Source organism: Arvicola amphibius, chromosome 2, assembly GCF_903992535.2.
Source record: "Arvicola amphibius chromosome 2, mArvAmp1.2, whole genome shotgun sequence".
Classification (NCBI taxonomy): Eukaryota; Metazoa; Chordata; class Mammalia; order Rodentia; family Cricetidae; genus Arvicola; species Arvicola amphibius.
Genome location: NC_052048.2, coordinates 187244949 through 187269584, shown reverse-complemented (window position 1 = coordinate 187269584; position 24636 = coordinate 187244949). Strand labels below are relative to the sequence as shown.

The following is a 24636-nucleotide window of genomic DNA, read 5'->3' as shown; positions in this document are numbered from 1 at the left end:
AGGAAGAGCAGAGAAGTGGTTCTGAAAATGGCCTCAAAGGTGTGGTTACATTCTATGAACTCAAGGGACTGAGCTTCCCCCTGATATGATGGCTGGGGTGGTGGTGGCCTTTCCTGCTGGCCCAGAGAGTCGCGCTTCCTTCTCTGTATCTGTGTTGCTCCAGACCACTGCCTCTGTCCCTTCCAGTTCACCGCCACATCCTTATGAGTGACAGGGAATCAAGATGCTAGCGCAGGTGGTGGCTTTCACTGTCTTGAAGAAAACATGAAGCCAAAGTCAAGAACTGATGAGAGAGCCACGGGATGGGAACACTTTTCCCATCTTGGAGATGAGGCAATACAAAGTCTGATGAGATGCAGGTGCCTGAGCCAACTCAACTCTACCTTGGCACTGGCATCATCTTGATTGAGTTTCATTTTATATATGTATATTATATATATATTTATATATATAAATGTATGGGTTTGTTTTTTTTAGCACACTGTCCCATTCTCTGGTCTGGATTTAGGGCAGTTGGTCCTCGGGACAGGTTGGACAGAGGGGGCCAAGGTACAGAAGAATCCCGAGATTAGTGTGAGGCCCAGGCCCCCCCATGCACAGAACATGGACCATCCATAGCCGTGGCTGATGTCATCCGGGAGTCCATATAGGTAGCGTGGGTAACGTGACAGCTCAAAGTTGATCCCCGCCACACAGGTGCACAATGAAATGATGCAGAAGGTTCCTGGAGAACAAGGGAGGAAACATGGGGCAGGGAAATGGAGAAGGAAAAGGAAGAAGGGAGGAAGAGAGAAGAGAAGTTAGGATTGTCACATTTACACTTTCTTAAGTGGGAGAGATGAGAAGATTCAGGGAAGAGTGGGCTGCCACCAAGGTCACCGTCGAGAGTTCACAGGAGGAGGGCACTATTGCTTTTGTACCCGCCAATCATTACCTATCTTGGACAAAGTCAGGAAGTCGCTTCTTTGATAAAATACCCCAAATGAGTATCTCATTAGAGATTTACATATGGCGGATGACCGCAGAATATTTACTTCTTTTTTATAAAGTATTTAAAATATGTTTCCTTTTTTTAGTGTACTTAATATAGTTTTTTATTAAATGAATAAGACCCTTTAAGTTTTCAACTCAGTTGAAACTGCTTAACAGGAACTTTTGCAATATGCCCACCAGCCCCAAGGAGGAAAGCCACCAGAGTCTCCAGTAACACAACACAGTCCCTAGGTGCTTTTCCAAAGGAAAAAGGCACCACAGCAGATGGCTCTTTCAGCATATAAATTGTCACATCCTCATCGACTTTCTTTTTTTTTTTTTTTTTTTTTTTTTTTTTATTTTTCGAGACAGGGTTTCCCTGTAGTTTCTAGAGCCTGTCCTGGACCTAGCTCTTGTAGACCAGGCTGGTCTCGAACTCACAGAGATCCGCCTGCCTCTGCCTCCCGAGTGCTGGGATTAAAGGCGTGCGCCACCACCGCCCGGCTTCGACTTTCTCTTGTAAATGGAAGGTATGTATTGCAGAAACTTTTTTGGGGTGTGTCTCTTTAAGTGTCCTTGAAGACTGGCTCATCTACCAAGCTACTGTAAGTATGGAACTTTCTGATGATCACTAATCTTGCAGCTATCTCAACAGACTGCCCTGTATTCTAAGAAGTCCCGATTTCTTACTTCAAGCAACAAAGAAACCAGTGGAGGTGGTGGTGGTGACGAGACTTCTTATTTCATGGCCCCAAAGTTCTCTGCCATGATGACTTTAGATATTTAGAACTCTTAGACTGATTCCAAACTTCGTTGGGACTCTAACGACAAAGAATGCATAGATTAAAGACTTGACTTCAGGGGTCAAAGCATGTATCTCCCCTCACCCACTGTACTCTCGCCCCCCAAAAAACCTCCTACCCCCATCTTTTTAGTAGTTGAGCTCAGTCATATGCTTCTTTCATTGAAAGCACAAATCATCCCATTTGGTGTAGCAATAAAAACATCTATTTTCTTTCATATATACATAGCATCTTATACAAATTTCAATACTCTTTCTTTAATCTAGTCACCAAAAACTCTGGCCATCCAGAGTTGTTTTTTTTTTAAACCTTCTCAGGTGCCTGACACTTGAAAAATCTTTTCCACTTTCTAAGGCATCATTTCTGGAAAACACTCCATGGAAAGCGAGCCCTCTAAGATCTTCCTTTCCATTATGGGTGGTGGTGAAGTCAGAACACGGGAACTTACACATATGCCTTCTCAGCCGTCATATCCACACGGACATCCCTTCTCTTATCCAACATGCTTCAATGAGAAATATACTAATCCTATTTGATATTAGGATTCTCTCTGAAATATATTCCTCACCCTATACATGGAAACATATATACAACATGTCATACGTATTCCCCAAATCAAATCAACCTCCAACTAGAAGATCACATTAGAAGAGGTGAGATGGGCTAAAATGTTTCATAATCACAAACTCTGTTAAGCAATACCAATATTTGGTATTGCTAGAGTGAATTCAGTATTTGCGTTCACACATGCCTTATGTGACCCAAAGAAGCAGGTCTCTCTGGATCAATGAGAGGAAGCTGGTGAGGTAAACTTTCTCATAGGGAGAGAAGAAAAGGAGGCAGTATGCTATGTTTTCTATCCGTTATGAGAAATTTTCTTGCTAACTGCTAGGTTTCTTTACAAGCACATTCTATATTTTCTAGAAGGTTCCTGAAGAACAAGGGAAGAAATGCAGGGTAGGGCAATGAAGTTCCTAAGTTTGCGACCATTTATATGGCCACAGTAGCTGCAGTCATACTTAACAGTTAAGAAGTGTGTGACTAATTGAAGTACCTAGTGCGCTTCAGTGGAAGGCTCCATCACAAATGGGACGTTTATATCACGGCATGGCGGAAGACGGGTGGAAAGATCCTTAGAGCCAGAATTCAGGGAGGACTGAAGCAAAACAGTGTTTTCTGGACATGCCAGGACTCAGGAGCTCACAGCTGCTGGGGTCCACCTGCACAAGACCAAGCCAAGCAACATTCCAGCAAGAGAGAAAGGGGCTCACAGCTCCCCCTCCAAATGAGAAGCTATTGACAGTTGACGGTTTCTGGGGAGGAGAGAGAGTCTGTTTTCTTTCAGGGTGTTGCCTCCAGTAGGTCAATCAAGCTCCAGCCGATAGTTTGCATCCATGAGTATGTGGCCGTGCAAACGGGACTTATTGAGTGAGTGAGAGAGCAAGAAAGAAGAGCAAGCATGAACAAACAGGTATAGACTCATGAGTGGGTGAGGAGGTGAGGGGGTGGTTTGGGGAGGAGTTAAAAGGAAAAGTGGGGGTGAGTATAATGAAAATACACTGTATGAAATTGTCAGAGAATTACTAAAAATATGGTGTTTTTAAAAGTGTTGCGTGCCGGAAGTTAAGTCACATGCTTGGCCTTGAATTCTTAACACAGCTCTATTATATAGATTGCATCTTTATCTTTATCTCACTGAAAAGGGAACATCACACAGCAGGTAGACGGGAAGCCAGTGCCAACTCAGGCCGTTAGATTTTTAGCTTATAGTCTTATCCATCACTCTTTTATTTCCTATTTTGGGAGGGGGTGGTTACTGGATATTAACTTAGGGCTTCATGCATAGGAAAGTACTCTATCATTGAGCTATCTCCAAGCTCGTTTATTTATTTATTTATTTATTTATTTATTTATTTATTTATTTAGACTTGCTAAGTTTCCCAGGCTGGCTGGATCTGAACTCATTCTGAGGCTCAGTCAGCTCTCAATTCTGGGATCTTCCTGCCTCAGTCAAGTAGCTAGGATGACCTATGTGTGACACTGTTTTCAGCTCTATTGCGCTATTGAAGACTGGCACCAGGCAGCTGCTGGCTCCTTCCGTCCATCACCAATTGTCCACCCAAGTTCCGCTGCCTTCTGTGTTCTACCATGTGGCTGCATGAGACTGACAGAACAGATGATGATCATCAGGAGAAAGGGTTAGCACAGAAGGGGAAGCCAGTGTAGCCAGGTGGAGTCCAGATCACAGAAGATCAAATATGAACGGGCAGTGAGGAGAAAATGTCTTCAATGTTATTCATAATCCAAGAATTAAACATTCAAAGCATAGGGGTTAGAGAGATGGCTCAGCAGTTAAAAGCACTCGCAGCTCTTCCAGAAGACCCAAGTTTGATTCCCAGCACCCATACGTCAACTCCACAGCTACCTGTTATGCCAGTTTCAGGGGTCCTGGCTCTCTGCTCTCCAGTCTCCTAGGGTACAGCACTCATGCACATATACTCCACACGCAAATAAATAATAAAAAATAAATGTCAAAATCTTTAAAAAAATTAAAGAAAAAAGAAAGCACAGTGACAGAACATTTTCAAGTCAGTAAGTTTTTTTGGATATTTTGGTTCTCTCTCTCTCCCTCTCCCTTCCTCCTTTCTCCTCCCTCCCTCCCTCGCCCCCCATCTCTCTCTCTCCCATCCTGTGTGTGTGTGTGTCCACCTGTTTCTCTGTCTGTCTGTCTGTCTGTCTCTCCCTTTCCATGTGTGTGTATGTGTATGTGTATGAACATGTGTTTGCACATATATGTGTATGTGCATGTGGAGACCAGAGGTCAACCTTGGATGTCAGCCCTTAGGTCCCATTTGCTTTTCTTTCACATGGGATCTTCCACTGGCCTGGTACGCTATGTATGCAAGGTTCTCTCTCTCTCACAGAGAGAGAGATATCTGCCTGTGTCCACCTGTCCACCTCCCCAGAGCTGACATTACACGTAAGCACCATGTCTGACTTTTCCAGCTGGGTTCTGGGGTGGGATGCATTCCTCATGCTTATGTAGTAAGCATTTTAGCATTTTACTGACCAAGCTATGTGGTTTTGGTTTTTTGTTTGCTTTTGTTTAGGTTTTGTTGGTTGGTTTTTTTATCTTCTCCAAAACTAACAAAGCCACTGGAAGATGAACGATCCAATAGCTCCATGGGAAATGTAGGCTGCTGCTGCTGTATAGAGAATGACCGTCAAGACAGTCATCCTTTTGATACAGTGGTTTCCCACCTGGGAATGAAGACCTAGGTGTGAAGTTATTATGTGTCAAGGAGTGGCTGGGGAAGAGGGACCCACATGAGCTCAAATACTGTGTGAGTGCAGCCTCCGAGTGGAGAAGCTTGCCCTTTCTTAGAGGCACCCTATTGACTGCAACTTGTGTTTCCGAAGACCCTGAGAAGTACAGAGGACTATCGAGTACAAGGAGGCAGCTAGGAGAAAGCCGTGATCATCACAGAAGGTGTGGGGCAGTCTGGGGAGGTGGGAGCAGAGCCAAGAAACCCAGTAAACAGGTAAGTCAATGACTGCTTCCCGAATGATCTGATCTTCTGCTTTTATGGGTCTTATTTTTATATGAGTCTGTGTGTTTCATCTGATCTTTTTTTTTCTTCCGTTTGTTTTCTAAAGAGAAAGAAAGGATGTGCAGTTGGGTGGGTGAGCAAGTGGGAAGAATCTTGGAGGATTTAGGGGGAAACTGTGATCAGAACATATTGTATAAAATTTTTCTTCAATAAATGAGAAGAAACGATTGTGTGCAGAGACAATGAAAACTAAGGCATCAGGACGACTTGGGCACAAATGCCGTATGACTAAAATGCACGAGTATGCGCCACACTGTGAATACATGTACAAGTGTATTTATGTGTATGTATGTATGTGTATTTATGAACGCTCACATCAACACTTGAGTGCACATGTGTATGCATGTGTTTGCAGTTTACATGTCTATATGTATGCCAGGCTCTCAGTTCACGAATTCATGTCCATGGCAACAGCAACAGTGCATATAAGTTTCACTCATGGGAATAGAAGTCCCAGACTGACAGGGGCCAGGAAGAAACTTGGCCCACTGGTCCTGTGTCCTGGGGCTCAGAGGAGACTCTCTGATGGCCCTTAGATGATAAAGTCTCAATATAGACTTTCCAGATCAGAATCTTTTGTTCGTAAGAAGAGGAAAGAGATCCGTGTCTTGACACAAGTGTTACACACTCTAAATTTTAACAAATCAAAACTGCCTGCTTGGAAGTCTTCCAGTTGTTGACCCAGAAGCCCTGTCAGGGTGCAATTTGTAGAATTTTCTAACATGTAGGCTTAAGACATGTGCTGTTTTGAATCAGAATGTCCCCCATAAGCTCAGATGCTTGTACGCTTGGTGGCACTGTTTGGGTAGGTTTAGGAGATGTGATCTTGCTGAAGGAAATATGTCACTGGGGATGGATTTTAAAGTTTAAAAGCCATGTGACATTCCCAGTTCTCTCTCTCTCTTTATCTCTCTCTCTCTCTCTCTCTCTCTCTCTCTCTCTCTCTCTCTCTCTCTCTCCTTGTGCTTACAGAATATCATCAGTATCAACCGACAGTGGGGTAAGTTCAAATCTGACCTGCCTTTGAGTTGTTCTGGGCATTGGGAATCATGGATACAGACCAGGACAGAGAGTTCTGGGCTGGAGATGTGGACTGAGTCAGTATCTTAAAAACTGAAGCCCCAGCAGTGTCGGGGTCACAGAGACTTTATATGAACTTTAGGAAACAGAGATGTCCCTTCTCAACAGCTTCGTCACAACCCTCCACTAAGCAAACGTAGGGACTTTTGCTGGGAGAGTAGATGCACACAGGGAGAGAAAGCTGGGACTCATAGGGAAGCCTCAGAAAGGAGTCTGGATTTGGCTCACACTATAGGAAAACTGAAGTAGCAGACCTCAGCCTTTGAGGCTGTGCCTGTAGGCTTTCTCATTCTGCTCCCAGCGAGCACTTAGCGAGAGGCAAGTGGGGAGTCAAGAAAGGTGACTGGGATTTCAGTGGTGATCTACTGTTAGCTATGGTTCAAGTAAGACAGTTGACTGATAAGACCCCTACCCTCAAGCCATCCTTCCCTTTGGCATGAAGCTTGCCCGGCACTGCTAACACCTAGTGCCTGTGAGTGGAACTGACTGGTACAGAAGTGACAGCTGTAGAGCATGGTGGGTAGAAGTGGTTGGTAAGCAACCTCAGGTCTGGGGAAAGGAGTGCTTTTGCCATGATGGATGAACTGAGGCCAGTTCCTTGGCAGTGGGCGTGGTGGAACTAGAACAGCCAATCAGCAAACATTCGTTTAACTTTTGATTGATCCAGTGATTGTGCTGGATGTTGGTGAAAGAAAAGGGGGGATAAAATATGACTTCTGCTTTAAGGAATCTTTAATTAAAACTAAAAGAAAAAGCAGAGGAAAAGCAGTGTATGATGTTGTAGGGAATATATGCCACGCATAAGTGAAAAACCGAGATTAAAGCAAAAATAACAGCAGATGGGGGATTAAGAGACGTGGGTTTGTAAGCATCAGCTCTGAGCTGCGGTTCCTCCCTCTGAGAAATCAGAGAGCTGAAGCAAAGACTTTAAGTTCTGTCCCTTGTGTAGCAGTATCTAGTAAATACCCTCAGGGAGTGGTTACCATGTCTTCGATACAGATAGTATTGCTAGATACAGAGAGCTTCAGTGGGAAGCAGGGCTTCAGTGGGAAGCAGGAGATGAGCCTGGCCAGGGCCCCTGTTCCTGGGACTCCATGCCTGATATGGAGCAGCATCCTCGGTACCTGCCACACCTCTCAGTTGCAAGGTGTTCACTGCTACAACCCAAGCCTAGTTTCCATGTTATATCAGCTACCCTACTAGGCCACTGGGGTTTTGACTTCTACTTTTCTACATACAAAAGCCAATGAAAATGTCAAACTCTCATCAAATTGTTGTTCTAGCCTGTTACAAAGCCTCTAATGGCTGGCAGCAATGTGATCCAAACTGCTCACGTTCTTCATAAGGAGAATCCTGAGTGGATTCTGTTCACCTATCAGAGCAAATGTCTTACCTTGACCACACAGTCCTAGCTATGCTAGAGAGTGCTCTGGGATATGAGACGAGAGAAGCATACCCCACAACCTGGCCTTTGCACTTCTTCTCTTGTCCATAATGGCCTTGAGCTCCCAGTTCTCAATCCCAGTGCCATCCTCAGGGAAATCTTTCCTGGATTTCTGGGAAATATCACCTGCCCCAGTGGTTTCAATAGCTTCATATGGAGATCTTTCTAGAACTGCCACTAGGGAAAAAGAGAGAAGCACAAGAGACTCCTCTCTCTCTCTCTCTCTCTCTCTCTCTCTCTCTCTCTCTCTCTCCCTCCCTCCCTCCCTCCCTCCCTCCCTCCCTCTCTCTCTCTCTCTCTCTCTCTCTCTCTCTCTCTCTCTCTCTCTCTCTCTCTCATCTATTTGAGCATAACAGCTCTACTTTGATCCCATTTTCAGGAGAAATTCCACTGGAGAGAGCATCCCTACAACAGACACCATTTGGAGCCCACTGACCTATTTTAGGTGTGCCACTGCATGGATCATCCTTTGGATAGCAAAATCCAGCGGCTGCTCTATTAATGACAAGCCATACCTTTGGTGGAAATGGCTCATAGTCCCAACCCTCCTGCCTGCTAGCCCTGCAAGAAGCCTCCGCTTTTTCAACGCAGTCTCTAGGCAGCTGGCCATAGTCGGCTAGTCCCAGCTGGTAGGAATGGGAAACAAAAAAACTAATTAGCCTTTCAGTGCTGGGATTCTTGCTGGCCTGGGCTCAGAGTTCAGGAGTCCAGTCAGAAGCAGACATGGTGCCATTCCCAGAAGCTACGGGCTGAGAGAGCTTGCACTAACAAGACCCGCTGGCGTGCAGGCAGTGCCACCCTGCAGACTCCCGTCGTCTAATGTCCCTATCTGTAAGCTCTATCCACAAGCAGGAAGCCCCCCGCTCATGACAGCAACTGGCTGTGTGCCTCCTTGATGGCTCACCCACAGCTCCTCCTTCTCTTCGTGGTTGTCTGCTCGGGTTCTTCCAGAAGCCACACATCTGAGGCCACTTAGCGACTTTCTGCCTTGCTCTGCACACTCCTAACTCTGAGCCTTGTCATCGCCTGGCTGCAAGGACAACACTCTCTCAGGGATCTGAGATTGTTGCTTTAACCAGTGTGCTTTAGTCTAGGAAGGCAGAGGAGAAGAAACTGGTTTCCTAACCAGACTCCCGACTCCTATTCTTACTCCAAACACAGCTTCCCCCTCCGCCTCCTCCATGTCATCTCTAATTAACGTTTCTCTGGTTACCAAATACTAGAGTCTAGTTTTCTCTCTTGCTAGTCGTAATTTCTTGGCAGTCTGACAGTCTCTTCCTGTTTGGATATCTCTGGGTTTCCAAGCTGCCCCGAAGCCAGGCTTCCTCGTACTTCCCTCGCTAATTCCTCCAGTCTTCTAGGTATTTCTCAGCTCCCCCTTCCCCTTGTTGTTTTAGAGTTGCAGGTTTTTGCTTTTCCCTTTGAACTATATTACACACTCTGGCAATGACTGCTCTTCTCTGGCCAGGAACTGCCCTGATACATGACCTAGTAAAATAAGTTTCCTTCTTAGCTCTCCCATCCTAGGCAAACGGCACATCATGGGTATTTCCTGGGCAAAGAGAGTGCAGTGCTACTCTTACGCTATCCTGTGCATCTTTTCACCGATGACTCAAGTGTTGGAAACCGAATCCCTAAATTCATATGTTAGTGGGTGGTGTTTAAAGGTGGAGCTACAGGCAGAGTAATTAGCATCAAAATGAGTGGTGTTTTCATGACAGGAAGAAGCTGGAGAGAAGGCTCAGCAGCTAAGAGCACCTGGCTACTCTTCCAGAGGACTGGTGTTCTGTTCCCAGCATTCACATGGCAGCTCGGAACCTTCTGTAATCCCAGTCCTCAAGAATCTGGTTCCTTCTTTTGGCCTCTGTGGGTACTGCATGTACTTGGCTCACAGGCGTACATGCAGGCAAAACACCCATACACACGACAACAAGATGTTCAAGAGAAAAGTGAGTTGAGCAAACATCCTTGCTCTGGCCCCATGATGCCCTTCCCTCTGCTGCGCTGCAGAAAAAAATTAGGCCTCACTGGGGACTGGTATCGTGGTGTTGAACTCAGCAGCCTCCAGAACCACAAGCCAAACAAACACCCAGTCTGAGGCAGTTATATGTCACTTTATGGTGTACATACATCCTGGGAAAGTCACCATTACGCAATAGTAGCTGCAAGAATACCACAAACGTGTACGGGGATAGGGGCTAGAAATTTCTCAGTTTCCTCATGATCTTTCAGCACCACTGCCATGTAGCTGGCCTGTTGCAGACTACAAAATCAATACGAAGCTGTATTAGTTAACTTTCCTCATTGCTGTAACAGACTGGCAAAAATAGCCTCAGGAAGGAAGGGTTTGTTTGGGCTTATAGTTTGGCGATCCATCTATCATGGCACGGTAGGCATGAGGAGCTGGTGACTCTGTATCCTTAGTCAAAGGGTTGGGGAGGGGGAGAGTATGCTGGTGCTCAACTTGCCTTCACTTTAATGCTCCCAGTTCATAGATCAATGCTACCAACATTTAGAGTGTGTCTTCCCACCACAACTCAGTCTAGAAAGCTTCTCACAGACGTTCCCAAAGGTTTGTTCCATGATACCTCTAGATTCCATCAAGCTGACAAGCATGCATGATTAACCATCACTTCACAGGACTGTATTCTGTTAAGACAAACGAAAATGAACTAAGACAACAACCCAATTAATATCCCCTTATGTCTCTGGTTCTTTTTCTCCTTCAGGGCCTTACTTTATGTATAGGGTAGCAAAGCAACCCAGGTCACTAGGAGTTATGGGAGGAAGTGTCTGGAATGTGGGACTTTCAGTTTTATCACTAAGAACCCCTAAGAAGACTGTCTGCCCTTCCTACCGAATTCTCAAAGTAGTGCTGTCTCCTCTGGAGTCAAGAGGTGGACCATAGTTATACATCATGGGAGTGCAGACTCTAAATCAGACCAAGTATGGTGCCTCAGGACAACATAGAAATACAGATCTGTAGAATGTGTTACCAATGTTAAATGCAAGGCCAGGCCAGCACCGCTTAGGGGCAGCTAATTCTTTTGTCACCCTGTAATGTCAACAGGGAGCATGTGATCAGGAGCCCAGTAATCTTTCCATCCCATGCTGGTACCACCAGGAAGATTAGTGGGCATGATGGAGAGTTTCTAAGCTGCTATGCCCAGCTATGGAGTTAGATCCTCCTTCAGTCCACTTCTAAGCACTCACTGCCTTGGTGCATAAGGACCAACATGTTGGTGTCGTCTCTGTGGCTGTGGCTGTGTTAGCCTTTACAGCAAGGGGAGGGTAGCACGAGTATTTCCACACCCCTTAATGATGCTCAGGAAAGACATGATAGTCACACCACAGCAACGGACTTTGTGGAAAAAGAGCACCAAACTCTAGGCCTCACGTTAAGCAGTAGGAATGGGCTTACTAATTCAAGAAACCATTTCCTAGGAAACCAAGGCCCATGTGAGGGTTCTCAGGAGAATCCAGATCAATTACATGGTGTGCATATAGGCATCTCCCCAAATATCTATTTCTTGTGTGACCAAAATGTGCCCAGAACTTCACTGGCACACCATTTCCCCGGCTTTCTAAAGCTGGAGGTCCATCTGGGGACATTTTCTATTCCCAGGGAGGAGGGATGACGTCTTTGTGTCCCCAGCCCCGGCATGTTCTCTGTTGCTATGTGGTAAGAGGGCCTCTGCTCCAACCTGAAGCCCCCAGGTTGCTGCGGAATGCCATGGAGACACGAATGTTGGGGTGTCTGAGAAGCAACCTCTTCCCTAAGATCACCCTTCACTCCCCATCTGATCATTAAAATCTTAAAGGTGCCAATCAGCAAACAGGAAAAAAAAATTCCTCCTCCGGCATTCTTCCCAGAAAGCTGATGTACACTAAATCCTTCCTTTGCTTAGATTAAATGCCCCAGCAGCATTCAGCTCTCTAGAACACTTTATAGCTGTGTTCAGACCTGCACAGAATATAAATGACCATTGAATTATACACCATTGCATCATCGGCCATCAACAGGCAGGTCACAGGGTTTTCCATCAAAGGTGCCTTTGAGACCTGCAGGGATAAGGCAGGAGATGTTGGATGTTTGGGAAGCGGGCATGTTGCAAAGGATGGAGCTCTGCACTGATTCTTTCTGCAAGCTGTGAAAATCCTCCAGGCTGAGACACTGCCAGGAGTAGAACACAGACACCACACACCCAGGGCAGAAGGGATTTTTTTTTTAATTTCTGAGGCTGTATCTTTATATTACAAGGCTATCCTGTACCCCAGCATATCTATGCTACAGTAACACAGAATCCCAAGTCAAGAAGCTATAAGGGCTGGGCCATTCATAAACTGCCACTGATTCTAGAAAGAATAGAGTCGGACATTTATTTTCAAATTATTATTTTATGTATATAAATGTTTTTTTTCCTGTGTGTATATATGTATACACCATGTGCCTATTACTGGCAGAGCCCAAATTGGGAATAAGATTCTCTGGAACTGGAGTTATAGGTGCTTGTGAGCTGTTACATGGGTACGAAGAACCAAACCTGGATAATTTGCAGGGGGTAGTAAGCACTTTTAATTGCTAATTTATTTCTCCAGACCCCAGGTGGCCTTTTAAAAAAATCCATAAGTTGGACATCAGTGAGTATTACCAACCATGAGCCAAAATGTTTGAAAAAATACTTTGCGTGACTGACCTGCCCAGAGATGCCCACTGATGCAATAGTGGTTCAAACATCATAGGAGTAACCAACCAGCTTTTGATTGGATTTGAGTCCAGCTATACCAGATGGAATTCATACCTGGTGCTATTGGTGGGTCAAGAATGTATAGCTAGACAGGTTATTTGTCCTAAGGAAAAATTTACCGTTATTCTGCTAAATGAACACAGTTGTAAACTGGCTTCTAATGACTCGTTTTTATACCCATAGATTAGTGCATATCACAATCCTCACCACAAGAGCTCTATTTATAGTTGATGTGATTACCTCAAGATCCACAAGTATCCAAGAGGCAGAGAATAAGAATACAGAATGTTCAGCCCTAAGTAGAGCATCCATACTGATTCCCTCCTCTCAAGGCTCAGGGGTCACTGTGAAGAGGGGGAAAATACTGTAAAGAGGCAGCAACTGTGAATGACTACAAGTAAACAGTGTCCTCTGGACACAACAGGGGAGCTGCACATAGGAATTTGCAGAGGTTATGACAGCATGCACAAGATCCATGCAAGGTCAAGCCAGACCAAACACCAGCATGGAGAAGGCAAGTGGACGCAGAGTCCTAACCCTAGCAGAGGAGCTATTAGCAATAGATGCCTGCTGGGAAAGAGAGTTCAGTTTTCCCTAAGGGTGTGGCCCCTGGTAGATCTATCAACTACCAACGGCACTCCTGTAGAAAGCCACACATCCACGAATACATAAGCGGCACAGAAATTGGACTTGATGGGCTGAAAAACAGAGGACATAACATTGGGTGGGTAAGGATGGGGATGGATCTGGGAGAAGTTGGAGGATGGAATGAGTATGCTCAAAACCCATTGTATGAAATTCTCAAAGGACTACTTCTTCGGGTGGTGGCGGGAGGACCCTGCTGTTAGAGAGCGTGCACTGACGCTCCCTCATGGCCACTCACCAGGTAACACAGAGCAGCAGCAGTTCACGCTGCTGACTCCTTGATCTCGAACTTTCAGCCTCTAGAACAATGAAACTAAATTTCTATTGGCAAAGCCACCTCACCTGCCTCCTTTTGTTACATCCGTCCTCACAAACGGATGCAGCAGGTACACAGGCAGTGATTGGTTTAACAGGATTACATTTCAATGTGTGAAGCAATGTGGTAAAACAAGACTGTCTGGGCTGGGCAGACGACTCAGTTCTTGCCTCGTGAGCATGAGGATTTGAATTCAACCCCCAGAACTCACATCAGCATTTTGGGCATGGTGGCACAAGCTTGGGATTTAGGCTCTGAGGAAGCAGAAATGGGGGCATCCCTGGATCTCTGTACTCTGCCAGTCTACATTAATGGATCTCTGGGACTCATCAATGAGAGGTTTCATCAATCAAAGGAGGTAGAACATCTGAGATTCTCCTCAGGTGTCCACACATATTCATGTATGTGTACCTGAACGGACAGACACCACACACACACACACACACACACACACACACACACACACACCAAGAATGTCTATTTTCAGTCTTGAAAGCCATCCCATAGCTAGAACAGACATCAAAATGTACCCCTTTGAAATAAAAGCAGCTTGGGTACCTTGTTCCTAGAATCTCCCTCACCTCTGTTGTCTGAATGCATGCCTGCATAACATGCCTAGATGATGTTACATGTAGAAGGAGCAGTGGGGCTGTGTCCCACCACCCGGCTAGCTTTACACCCGAAATAATTACATGGAAACTGTATTCATTTAAACACTGCCTGGCCCATTAGTACTAGCCTCTTATTGGCTAATTCTCATATCTTGCTTAACCCATATTTAGTAATCTGTGTAGCACCACAAGGGGTGTCTTATCAGGAGAGATCTTAACCTGCATCTGTCTTGGAGAGGAGAGGCATGGTGACTGCCTATGGCGACTGCCTATGGCGACTGCCTGAAGCATCTGCCTTCCCAGAATTCTGTTCTGTCTACTCTGCCTACCTAATTTTCTGTCCTATTAAAGGGCCAAGGCAGTTTCTTTATTAACCAATGAAAGTAACATAGACAGATGACTCTCCTCCATCAGTTACACACTCACTGGCCTGGCAGCCTCTACACTAAAGTCAGACCACATGGTGGAAGTGAATCCTTCTGGGTTATAAACAGAGGATTTCAGCCTGTGGACTTTTACATGAAATATAGACCTTGAAACTTAAAGGAAAAGGAAGTAGAGGTGTACCTGGCCTCCCTGGTATGCCACTTAAATTGCGATATTGTTGCAGAGGTGCTTGTGAATCTCAGTTTGTCTGTCTCTCTTTGTCTTGTCTCTCTGTCTCTGTCTGTCTCTCTCTCTCTCTCTCTCTGTGTGTGTGTGTGTGTGTGCATATGCATGCGTGTGTGTGTGTGTGTGTGTGTGTGCAGGCATTCACACACCCATGCCTGAACTGTACCTACTTGTGATTCAATTGGTACCTTGGTGATTCAGAAAGCATTTTTAGTTTTTTTCAGAAATTCGGCCCCAGAATAATACCTTCTCTGCAGGATTATTTTGAAGAGCGATAATAATACATGTGAAAAAGCTTAGAGAAGTTAAAATTGCTTTCTATATGTAAGGTATAATATTAGAAATGGAAAGCTTTAAGTGAGGCAGAAGAAAAATGGTTCTTAAGGACAGGCAAGAACTGTAGCTGCTGTTTCCATCGCTGTCAGCAACTTCATTCTCCACTGGCCTCGGCCCAGGGTAAATGCCAACCCGGAGCGCTGCTCTCAACAGAAAGCAGGGGAAAGACACTCAGGATGCCCTATTCTATGCATGCTTCCCAACCAGAGATAGCAAACTTCCAGCCTTTCTTGGAATTGGATCTGCCTTTGAATGCCCAGAGGTCACCGTCTCCTGTGGGGTCACGTGACAACTCTGGGTGTGTGGAGAAGTCTGCCTCACCAGTGGGCTCCATCAGGAAAACCAAAGGAAGCAGCCTGACAGAGAAACATTGAGAAACCCTACACAGCTTGATTCAGAAATCTTTCTCAGAACCTTTTAGTTCCTTTTTCTTAATTATAAAGTGACTGAGGGGAAGTTAAAATGAATTTAGGGATGTGTCTACTACTTGGATAGATGTGTCAAGTTCCCTTCCTGATGTTCCTACCCTTTCCAACCACTAGAGCCACTGCCAGGGGTTTCAGATATTCTAATATATACACGGGCATTTTCCCTGCAAATTCCCTTAACTCTTCTGCACCTTCAGCCGCTGAATAAGCTTTTTGCCAGTGTTCAGTGTTCATACCTAAATCAGTGTGGAGGGGGCACATGCACATGGAGGCCAGAGTTGATGTAAGTGTCTTTCTCAATCACGTTCTATCTTGGCTTTTGAACTAGAGGCTTGCTGAACCTAGAGCTTTGTTGATTGGCTAGCCTGGCTAGACGGTGAGCTCCAGAGATCAACCTGGCTAGGCTTCCCCAGCACCATGGTCACGGATGTGTGCGGCCACACCAGGTGTGTATGTGGTTGGTGGGGATTCACTGCGGAGATGGAGTCAGGCACTCAAGACCCCTAAAATCTTAACCAGAGAGTGTCCGACACTGCGCCGCCACAGTCAGCATGCTGCCACAGATGAGAGTTTGTGCTGCTTCAAGGTTTTCAGAATTACCAAGAGTCTGGAAATAAACATCCAAGCTGGCTGGGGCTTGCGGAACAGCTGTGTCATGGAGTAGTTGACCCCGGAGTTCTTCTGGAATGCAGAGGTGGCCTTAATGGTTACCTATACTTATTTGGTAAACGATAACAATGGCTGAAGTTCATAATTTTCACTCTACACAGCAGTCTCTTTTTCTCACCTTTTGGCTAAAATACCACCACCGCCCTTTCTCATGAGGAAGCCACTCTATGGTCTCAGCGGTGAATTCAGGAATAGCCCTTGAAGGCCAGTCTCAGCTACTACGACTTCTGTATTCCTCGGGATGGATGTGAGATTTTATACCCAAATGTGTATTCGTAGGTATATGTACAAGTTTATATGCAGTGAATATATTAATATATACATAATGTATATTGTATATATAATGACTAATATATATACGTGTATCTATATTATGTATAATATAATGTATATATAATGACTAATATGTTAATATATACAGCAAGTTAATTTTATATTCATGAAGCAATCCTATGTTGAATTAAATTATTTAATCTGAAGGTCTCAAGCATGTGGGCAAATATTTGACTTTGGCATTCAGCCTCCAGCTATTTTCCCCGCAGAACTAGCTGAGAACTACCCATTGCATTGCCTTCCACCACACACGCTTGCGCACAAGTCCTCCAGGTGAAGCAACCACAGGTCCGGCCTGCTTGGCGCCCCCCTGACCTCAAACAGCTCATGAATTACGAAGGAAGATCTGGTATGAGCATTCACACGGAGCGGGGAGAAGCGTTCTGGAAAGGAAACGAGAGAAGAGTGTGGCACCACACATATTTTTCCATGGGAATCTTTGCGGCTTCTTATCCATCTGGGCCTTGGTGTAGAGCTGAGAATTAGTGGGATCCAACTGGCTTCGCAACCGAGTGGCAGCTACAGCTGTGCATAAAGGAACATTCTCAAGCTGTGACTCATGAGCTTCCACAAACCACTCGGAGCATGCCATCTTCCTGCCTGCTTCTCTTTTCTCCTCTTTCTGATGAGAGTGGTCCATGATGCTAAACTGGAAATCTCGGGGTGGAAGGCAATCCTGCCTGGATTTGTTAAGGGGGACAATGCCTGAAACGACAGCTTCCCGCAGATGTTTTATACCTCTTGCTTGCTCTGGCCCTTCATCTTAAGTATCATCAAAACTTTTGCAGAGAAAGCCACATTGTCTGTATATCACCGTATGTATCATGTTTGGTAGTCGTGTGACTCTTCTGTTCCAGATGGATGCAGGGTCAACCCACACCAGCTTCCAGATAGGATAGCTGCAGCATATTGGGTGTGGTTTAGTGGAGTGAGTTCTCCTCTAAGAATCAAAAAACCTGAGTGTCTTAGTTAGGGTTTTATTGTTGTGAAGAGACACCATATGAGCAGGGCATGTAAAGGAAAACATTTAATAGGGGCTAGCTTACTATTCAGAGGTTTAGTCCATTATCAACATGGCAAGAAGCATGCAGGCAGACGTGGTGATGGAGAAGGAGCTGAGAGTTAGTTCTACATCTTGATCCATAGGCAACAGAAGGAGACTGAGACACACTGGCAAGACTTTATTTAGCTTTGGAGACCTCAAAGCCAGCCCTCAGTGAACTACTTCTTCCAACAAGGCCACACCTACTCCAAGGCCACACCTCCTAATAGTGCCAACCCTATTATGACCAAGCATTCACACACATAAGTCTATGGGGGCCATGTCTATTCAAACCACCACACTGGCTCTATCCCTTCCCATAAGATGAAAAGGTCACTTTACATCTTTGGGCTGTGGGACAATGGTCTTTTATCCTGTCACTTGTATTATTTTTAATAAAATGCTGATTGGCTAATAACCAGGCAGGAAGTAGAGGCGGGGCAATGAGAATGCTGGGAAGAGCGAAGCACAGTCTGCAGTCATGAAATGTGACTGCCTCGCCAAAAAAGGTACCGAGCCACATGGCTAACTCAGACAAGAAGAATGGGCTAATGTAAGTTATAAGAATTAGTAAAGAAGAAGCCTGAGCTAATGGGCCAATAGGTTTATAACTAATGTAGACCTCTATGTGATTCTTTGGGACTTAACCGCTGCAGGACTGGACAGGACAGAAAACCTCAATCAACATCTCTGGGCTATGATGCCCTCAACAACAGGGGTAAGACCAGACCTTCAGGGCCTTTCTACACAAGTGGTCTTACAACTCTAGGCATTGGGGCTAAGGAGGGGGCTATTCTCTGACTTGCCCTAGGACTGGCAGTCACTAGTTCTGTCCAACATGAACTTCCTGGAGAGATGACCTTTCTTCTCAACCACTGACATGTCCAGAAGGTGCATGCGTCTCAGTTCCAAATTGCCTTATTTTGAAACACGGAGGGATAGAATCCAGCTGTTTAAGTGTCTGGAAGTAATTGGCTCCTGAAAGAAATCTCTCTGGCTTTTTTCCTATCCAATTCAAGCCAACGCCATGTTAATTAGTACAGGAAGAAGCTGGAGTGGGAGCCAGGAGATTAGTTGGGTTGGCCACCTGGTTTACTTGATGTTTCCATCTGCCCAGTACCCACAACTTGGCCTTGGCCTTCTGGGGAGAAAAATCTATACCCAGGTGATTTTTTTTTTACATCTTCACTGTTAGTTACTGAATATAAACATAGCTGTTTATAAATACGCTGTTTACATATATATATATTTATATAAACACATATGCACACATATATTATATATATGAATGTATATTTGATAAGCATTATTTCATGTGTTTCAGAAATATTAGCCTCTTAAATTCTCCAGGAAATTTTATGAGATTGAGATGAGGAAACTGAGGCACAGAGCGTTTCCATGAATTGCTGATGTTATGTAACTGAAGGGATCCAGACCCTGCTTGACCCTCTTGCTATGCTGTCTCTCTGTGTTCTTGTGTCTTGCCTGTTCAGACAGAGTGAAACTGATGTTAGCAGAGAAACTATTTTTCCCTCATAGTCCACATCCCCAGTAATATATATGTAAAGAAAATTTGTCAGCTAGTTGACGAGAGCAGGAGAAGAAGCCATATTTTTTTTTTTTTTTTTTTTAAGAAGCCATATCTTTATCACCCAAAGAGATTCAGGGTGCCTTTTACACATAGGGGCTAATTTTTTTTTGTTTGTTTGTTTTTTCGAGACAGGGTTTATCTGTGGCTTTGGAGCCTGTCCTGGAACTAGCTCTTGTAGACCAGGCTGGTCTCGAACTCACAGAGATCCGCCCTGCCTCTGCCTCCCGAGTGCTGGGATTAAAGGCGTGCGCCACCATCGCCCTGCCAGGGGCTAATTTATAAACATATCTTTACTAGTTTCTTTCTAGGACCAAGAAACCCATCACAGCAACCCTATAGTGATTTTTATTTATGTTTTAATAAATAAAGCTTGCCTAAAGATCAGAAGGGCAAAACTAAGCCACTAGAGGTCAGGAAGGTGTCACACACCTTCAATCTCAGGATTTGGGAGACAGAGGTAGATGGATCTCTGTGAGTTCAAGGCCACCTACACAGGATCAATGCAGAAACAAATCCAGGTGGTGGTGGCTCCCAACTTTAATCCCAGTACTAGGGAGTCATATACCTTTCATCCCAGCATTAGAGGGAATATAAATGGGAGGAGAGAGAGGCAGAGTCTGCTTAGTGTGCCCAGCCTTGGTAGTGGTAAGACTTCTCTAGTGGTTCGTCTGCTTTGATTTTCTGGTTTTCAGGTTGAACCCCAATACCTGACTCTGAGGTTTTATTATTCATGCTACACCACCCCTAACTTTTCTCACTACCTGTGTCACCAGGTGGGAAAATGACTCTCATTGGGAGGAAGCAAGAGTTCCAGGAAGAGGAAGGTGGAGATTAAGAAAGAAAATGCATTAAATGCAAGACAGTAACATTTTCATTGTAGCTGCTCAACAGGCCAGGAACTAACTCCAGTGGGCAGAAGAAATGGGTGGCCAGAAGAGAACCCACTGAAGCCCCAAATTCCTCAGCACCCAGAAGGGGCTGCCCCCCACCAGGCTGGCTGGAAATAGGCCTCTACCCAGCCTGCTTGCTCTACTTACCTCTCCAGGCTCCAAGGCGCCCCTTGTCACCCCAATTCTAACACCAAACTGTAACAAGAGGCGGCACCACAGAAGAGAGGTGGGCTGGGAACTAAGAGCACCATGCTCGCTTTCTTTCCATTATTTTTATTTTATTTATTTCTTGATTTCTCAAGACAGGGTTTCTCTGGGTAGCCCTGGTTGTCCTGGAACTCACTCTGTAGACCAGTCTGGTCTCAAACTCAGAGATCTACCTGCCTCTTCTTCCTGAGTGCTGGGGCCAAAAGCCATTTGACACCACTACCTGGTTGTACTGGCTTAATTATTGAAAGGCTGGTGAGCAACTGTGGCTTGACCCGGCTGCAGCTAAGCTCACCAATACCGTCTCCCACGCTTCCGCTTAGGGTGATTTGTCTGAGGGAACATTTGGGTCTACAGAGCAGGTATCATGTAGGTACGAGAAAGCCAGAAGAGAGGGGGGGGAACCTTCACAGAAGTCTATGCCACTGAGGAATGGAGGTGTCTGGGCTCTATACCTTGTCCTCCACACCAGTTCACAACTTAGGGAAGGCAGTCACCTCTTCTCCTGTGGGAAGGAGAGCCTCCTTCCCCCAGCATCCTCCCGAGATGAGCAGAGATGTTTCTGGTTCACGTGTCGTAAATGAGAAGGCAGACAGGAGCACGCCACCCCAACAATGCTATCAGCCACGCTAAGTCAGGAGCCCTAGGAAGCTGTATCTCAGAGGTTTCTGGAAGATGTGATTTTCACGGAGCTTAACTGCTAATGTTAAAAACCGAGCCACAGAGAGCATTTTAATTAATTACCTGTGATTTTTAAGTAAATTAGAACTGAGAGTGTGGTCGCATCTTTGAGCAGAAGCAGCTAGACTTTGTCGGGGTGGAAGGACGTGGCTTTGGCATTTCTACTGCATGGGGGAGTGTGGGGGCCAAATACCATACAGACTCACACTTTAGCTTTATAGAAAGCTTCCTAAGCACTACTTTTTTGGGCAAAAAGGAATTTTTGCTTCATTCACCACAGAGTTCAGTTACCCTGTGATATATCAGAGCAGAAATGTGTTAATAACACAGGAAATCCTACATTGGGCTGAATGAAGACCTGAGCTGCACTTCTGGAAGGTTGCCAGTCCAGGCCCAAGAGCACCTTCATCTACTGGATGGATGTGGGAAGCCTAAAGGGAATAAAAGTGGGAGCATTTCCTGGCTTCCCCCTTCAGCCTCAGCACTGGCTCCCCGTCAGCCTCCCCTGATGTCTTCACACTGCTCTGTGGTAAGGTATCAGCCCCCAGTCATCCTCTTCATCTGAGAACCTGTCTGTCTCCAGGGAGTCCTTTAAGGACAGGGGCTAGGCACATTTGAAGTTGTGTCTGGGTGACAGTGGCACAATGCCTACATACAAGTAGGCCCCTAATTAATAGTAACTGAGTTGAATTCAGGTGTAAAATCAGAGAAATTATAGACACAATACTGTTCAAAGACTAGAAAAAAAACTGTTAAAGAAATGACTGACTTTGATTTATGTCATTTTTAGCAGAAAGAACCCAAATCAAATCTACCTGAAACCATAATGAGGCTTAAAATAAAGATGACAAAATGACAACTTGGAGTAGCCAGCAAAGGAGGGGCATCCTGCCGCGTCAGAGGTTTCCACCCGTGGAAATAACTAGAGAGCTGTGCTTTGGGCCTCTCCTCATGAGACCAGCGCCACCCAAAGTTCTGTGTTGAGGGGAAGGGTTTCTGCAAGATGCTGGCCATTCTCTGAGCCTTGAGGAACATACAGGACTCCAACACGCAAAGCAAGAATGCCCAGGTCAGGTAACGTTAAGTGGTCTGTTTGAGTGTGACACAGGGCATGAGGCTGAGGGTCCATGATGCAAGATTACTCCTGACAAGAACGCCAGGCTGGGGACACTGAATTTTATTCTGTAAACATAAGGGAGCCACAGAAACTTTTTCATCAAGAAATGCTATGCAATTAGCATCTTTTAGGAAAGTAGTATGTTTTGAAGGATGAATTCCATGCAAAGTAGGGAAATGAGCACTTGGGAAATTCTTGTTTGGGGGCAAGATGCTTTTGCAATGTATTATCTCATTTCATCTTCCCAACAGGGTTGGCAGCGCTGCCTCAGTTCCACAAACGAGAAATGCAGGCTCAGAGATTGGCAACCAACCGGGGTGGGGTGGGTAGAGATTTCTACCCAGAGCTAAATGACTCCCAAAATACTGCAGTTTCAATAACAGCCCAGATGGAGCTCGGGGAGTGGAGGCAAATGAATGGGCCGCAAAGAATCTTGCGAGGAACGTGTGTTGGCAGATGTTGGCAATTGAGGGAAAGGTGAAGGAGAAAAGGGAACCATGACAAATGACACGAGGGACAGCCTGAGGATGTCTTCAGCTGTCAGAAAGAAGGAACGTGCTTCCTTGGGGGAAGGGGAAGATTGGGGGGTGACATGTACTGGGTGCCTTGTAGTAAGCCAACTGTTTTCATGTGTTTAAAAATTACAAAGCACATGTGTGATGTCTAATTGAAGGCATGCCTGGATTCCAGAAGGAGAGAAGCGTGTGTAACAAAACACATGAGGCCTAGGTTCAGACTGTTCCACACATTTCGTGTGTGTGTGTGTGTGTGTGTGCACGCGCGCATGTGTGTGTGTGCAGTGTGTGTGCATGGGTGTGTGTGTGTTCCCGTGAGGGTTGTGGATTTTTTTGATAAGGAAATCTGTTTGCAGAGGAAAGGAAAGTCAAAAGCCCGCATTTAAAATTTGGCCAAAGGGTCAAGACAATTAAACAGGCACAGAGAAATGAGGAAACCTTAGGATGTTATCACAGAAGACTAAAGTTCAGGGAATGTGGAGACTGAGAACAGTAGAGAATCCAGCAAGGGGTGTCTCAAGAGTAAATGGCGGGTGGAGCAGGCAGGATCAGCACGTCTCTCGGAAAGCAGTGCCTCTGACCTGGTTGGTGGGCACGGAGGCAAGACTCTGAAGAGGGGCACTGGGTAGATAGCAGAATGGCAGAAGTTATACGTGGGGGCTATATTCTTTTAAGAGCCCCAAACATGGCCCTTTGTCTTAGAACCTAAGGAAAGACAGAGCCCTGCACTTGGCCCATTTTCCTGTCTCACTATGGCATGTTTCATGAACACACTGGCCACTTCCTCTTCTGCCACCTCAAGAACACCAGCCTTGAAGCATATCAGGTGATAATGTGGGGCAGGGGGTGGCAGGCATCTCTTATTCTACCATGTCACAATTTATTTGAAAATCATAGAAAAGCTAGTTATTCTTTGCAGGACAGAACTTCATGATAATGAAGAGAAAACCCCAGGCTTCAGAGTGAAGTAAGTTTGAGTTTGAGCCACAGCTTCGGAAACTACGTGTCCTCGGGCAACACCCTTAAACTCTTCCAGCAAGGGCTGGGCACTGCCAAGAATATTGGGGCTGGTGACGGAGTGAGCATTCCACATCTATGTCTGAAGGGCTCACGAGGTGCCCGGCAGGGCATTAATTAGCATTTCATACAACAAAGCATTTCATTCTCGTAACAACCCTGTGAGGCACACCCCATTTTCCAAGGGAGGGGAGACAGCTGTGTGAAGGCTCAGACTGACTCCAAGTCACAGAATTTTAATTTGGATTCTCACCCCAGGTGACCTTCGCTGCATCTCAACTTGACATTACTGGCGACACACACTCTGGTGGCAGAAGGGACTCTCCTGCTACTATCCCATGGGAAGCAAACATCCTGCTTCTGGCTGGTGAGAGTGGAGGGGGACCCCTCAGGTGGATAAATGTCAGGGATTCTTCAGTGTCTGGCCTGCTGCTGAAGGCTGCAGGCCCATTTCCTCATCCCAGATGCCTCCCCCCACCCCCGCACATTTCCTTTTCTCCTGCCCCAGGTAGGAACACAGATGGAAGAAGATCCAATAGTCTGAAGACATAAGGCTCTGCCATTGACTTGACCACACAAATTCTCAGCTAGTTTGAGAGCTATCCAAGTTGATCTACGAAGAGAAGGTGGTAATGCTGACCTTAAAGGTTGCTGGCAGAAGGGAAGAGACCATGTCTGAACTCTGAATGGTGTCCGCCTTAGCCCCAGTGTGGTTGCTCTACTTCCTGTTTACCCTCTGTGCCTCCTGAAGTTCAAACGAGACCTGGCCCTGCCTTTAAAGCCCGACAACTGTAAAGTACTGCCTGGCTAGTGAGAGAAGGGAGCCTCAATTGAGAAAATGCCTGCATAAGATCAGGGTGCCGGCGAACCTGCAGGGCATTTTCTTAGAGGAAGGGCCAGCCCATTGTGGATGGTGTCATCCCTGAGCTGGTGGTGACCCTGGATTCTATAACAAAACAGGTTGAGCA

At 45.6% G+C, this 24636-nt stretch overlaps 1 protein-coding gene across 1 annotated transcript in view; it reads right to left on the bottom strand.

The window, feature by feature from the left end:
• Positions 1–473: 473 nt before the first annotated feature.
• The window catches only part of Tmem178b (transmembrane protein 178B), a 375806-nt gene continuing 351643 nt past the window's right edge, over positions 474–24636 (bottom strand). The window contains exon 4 of the mRNA XM_038317805.1: positions 474–724. Within this exon, the coding sequence (XP_038173733.1) occupies positions 474–724 (251 nt within the window). The remainder of the gene's footprint in view (positions 725–24636) is intronic.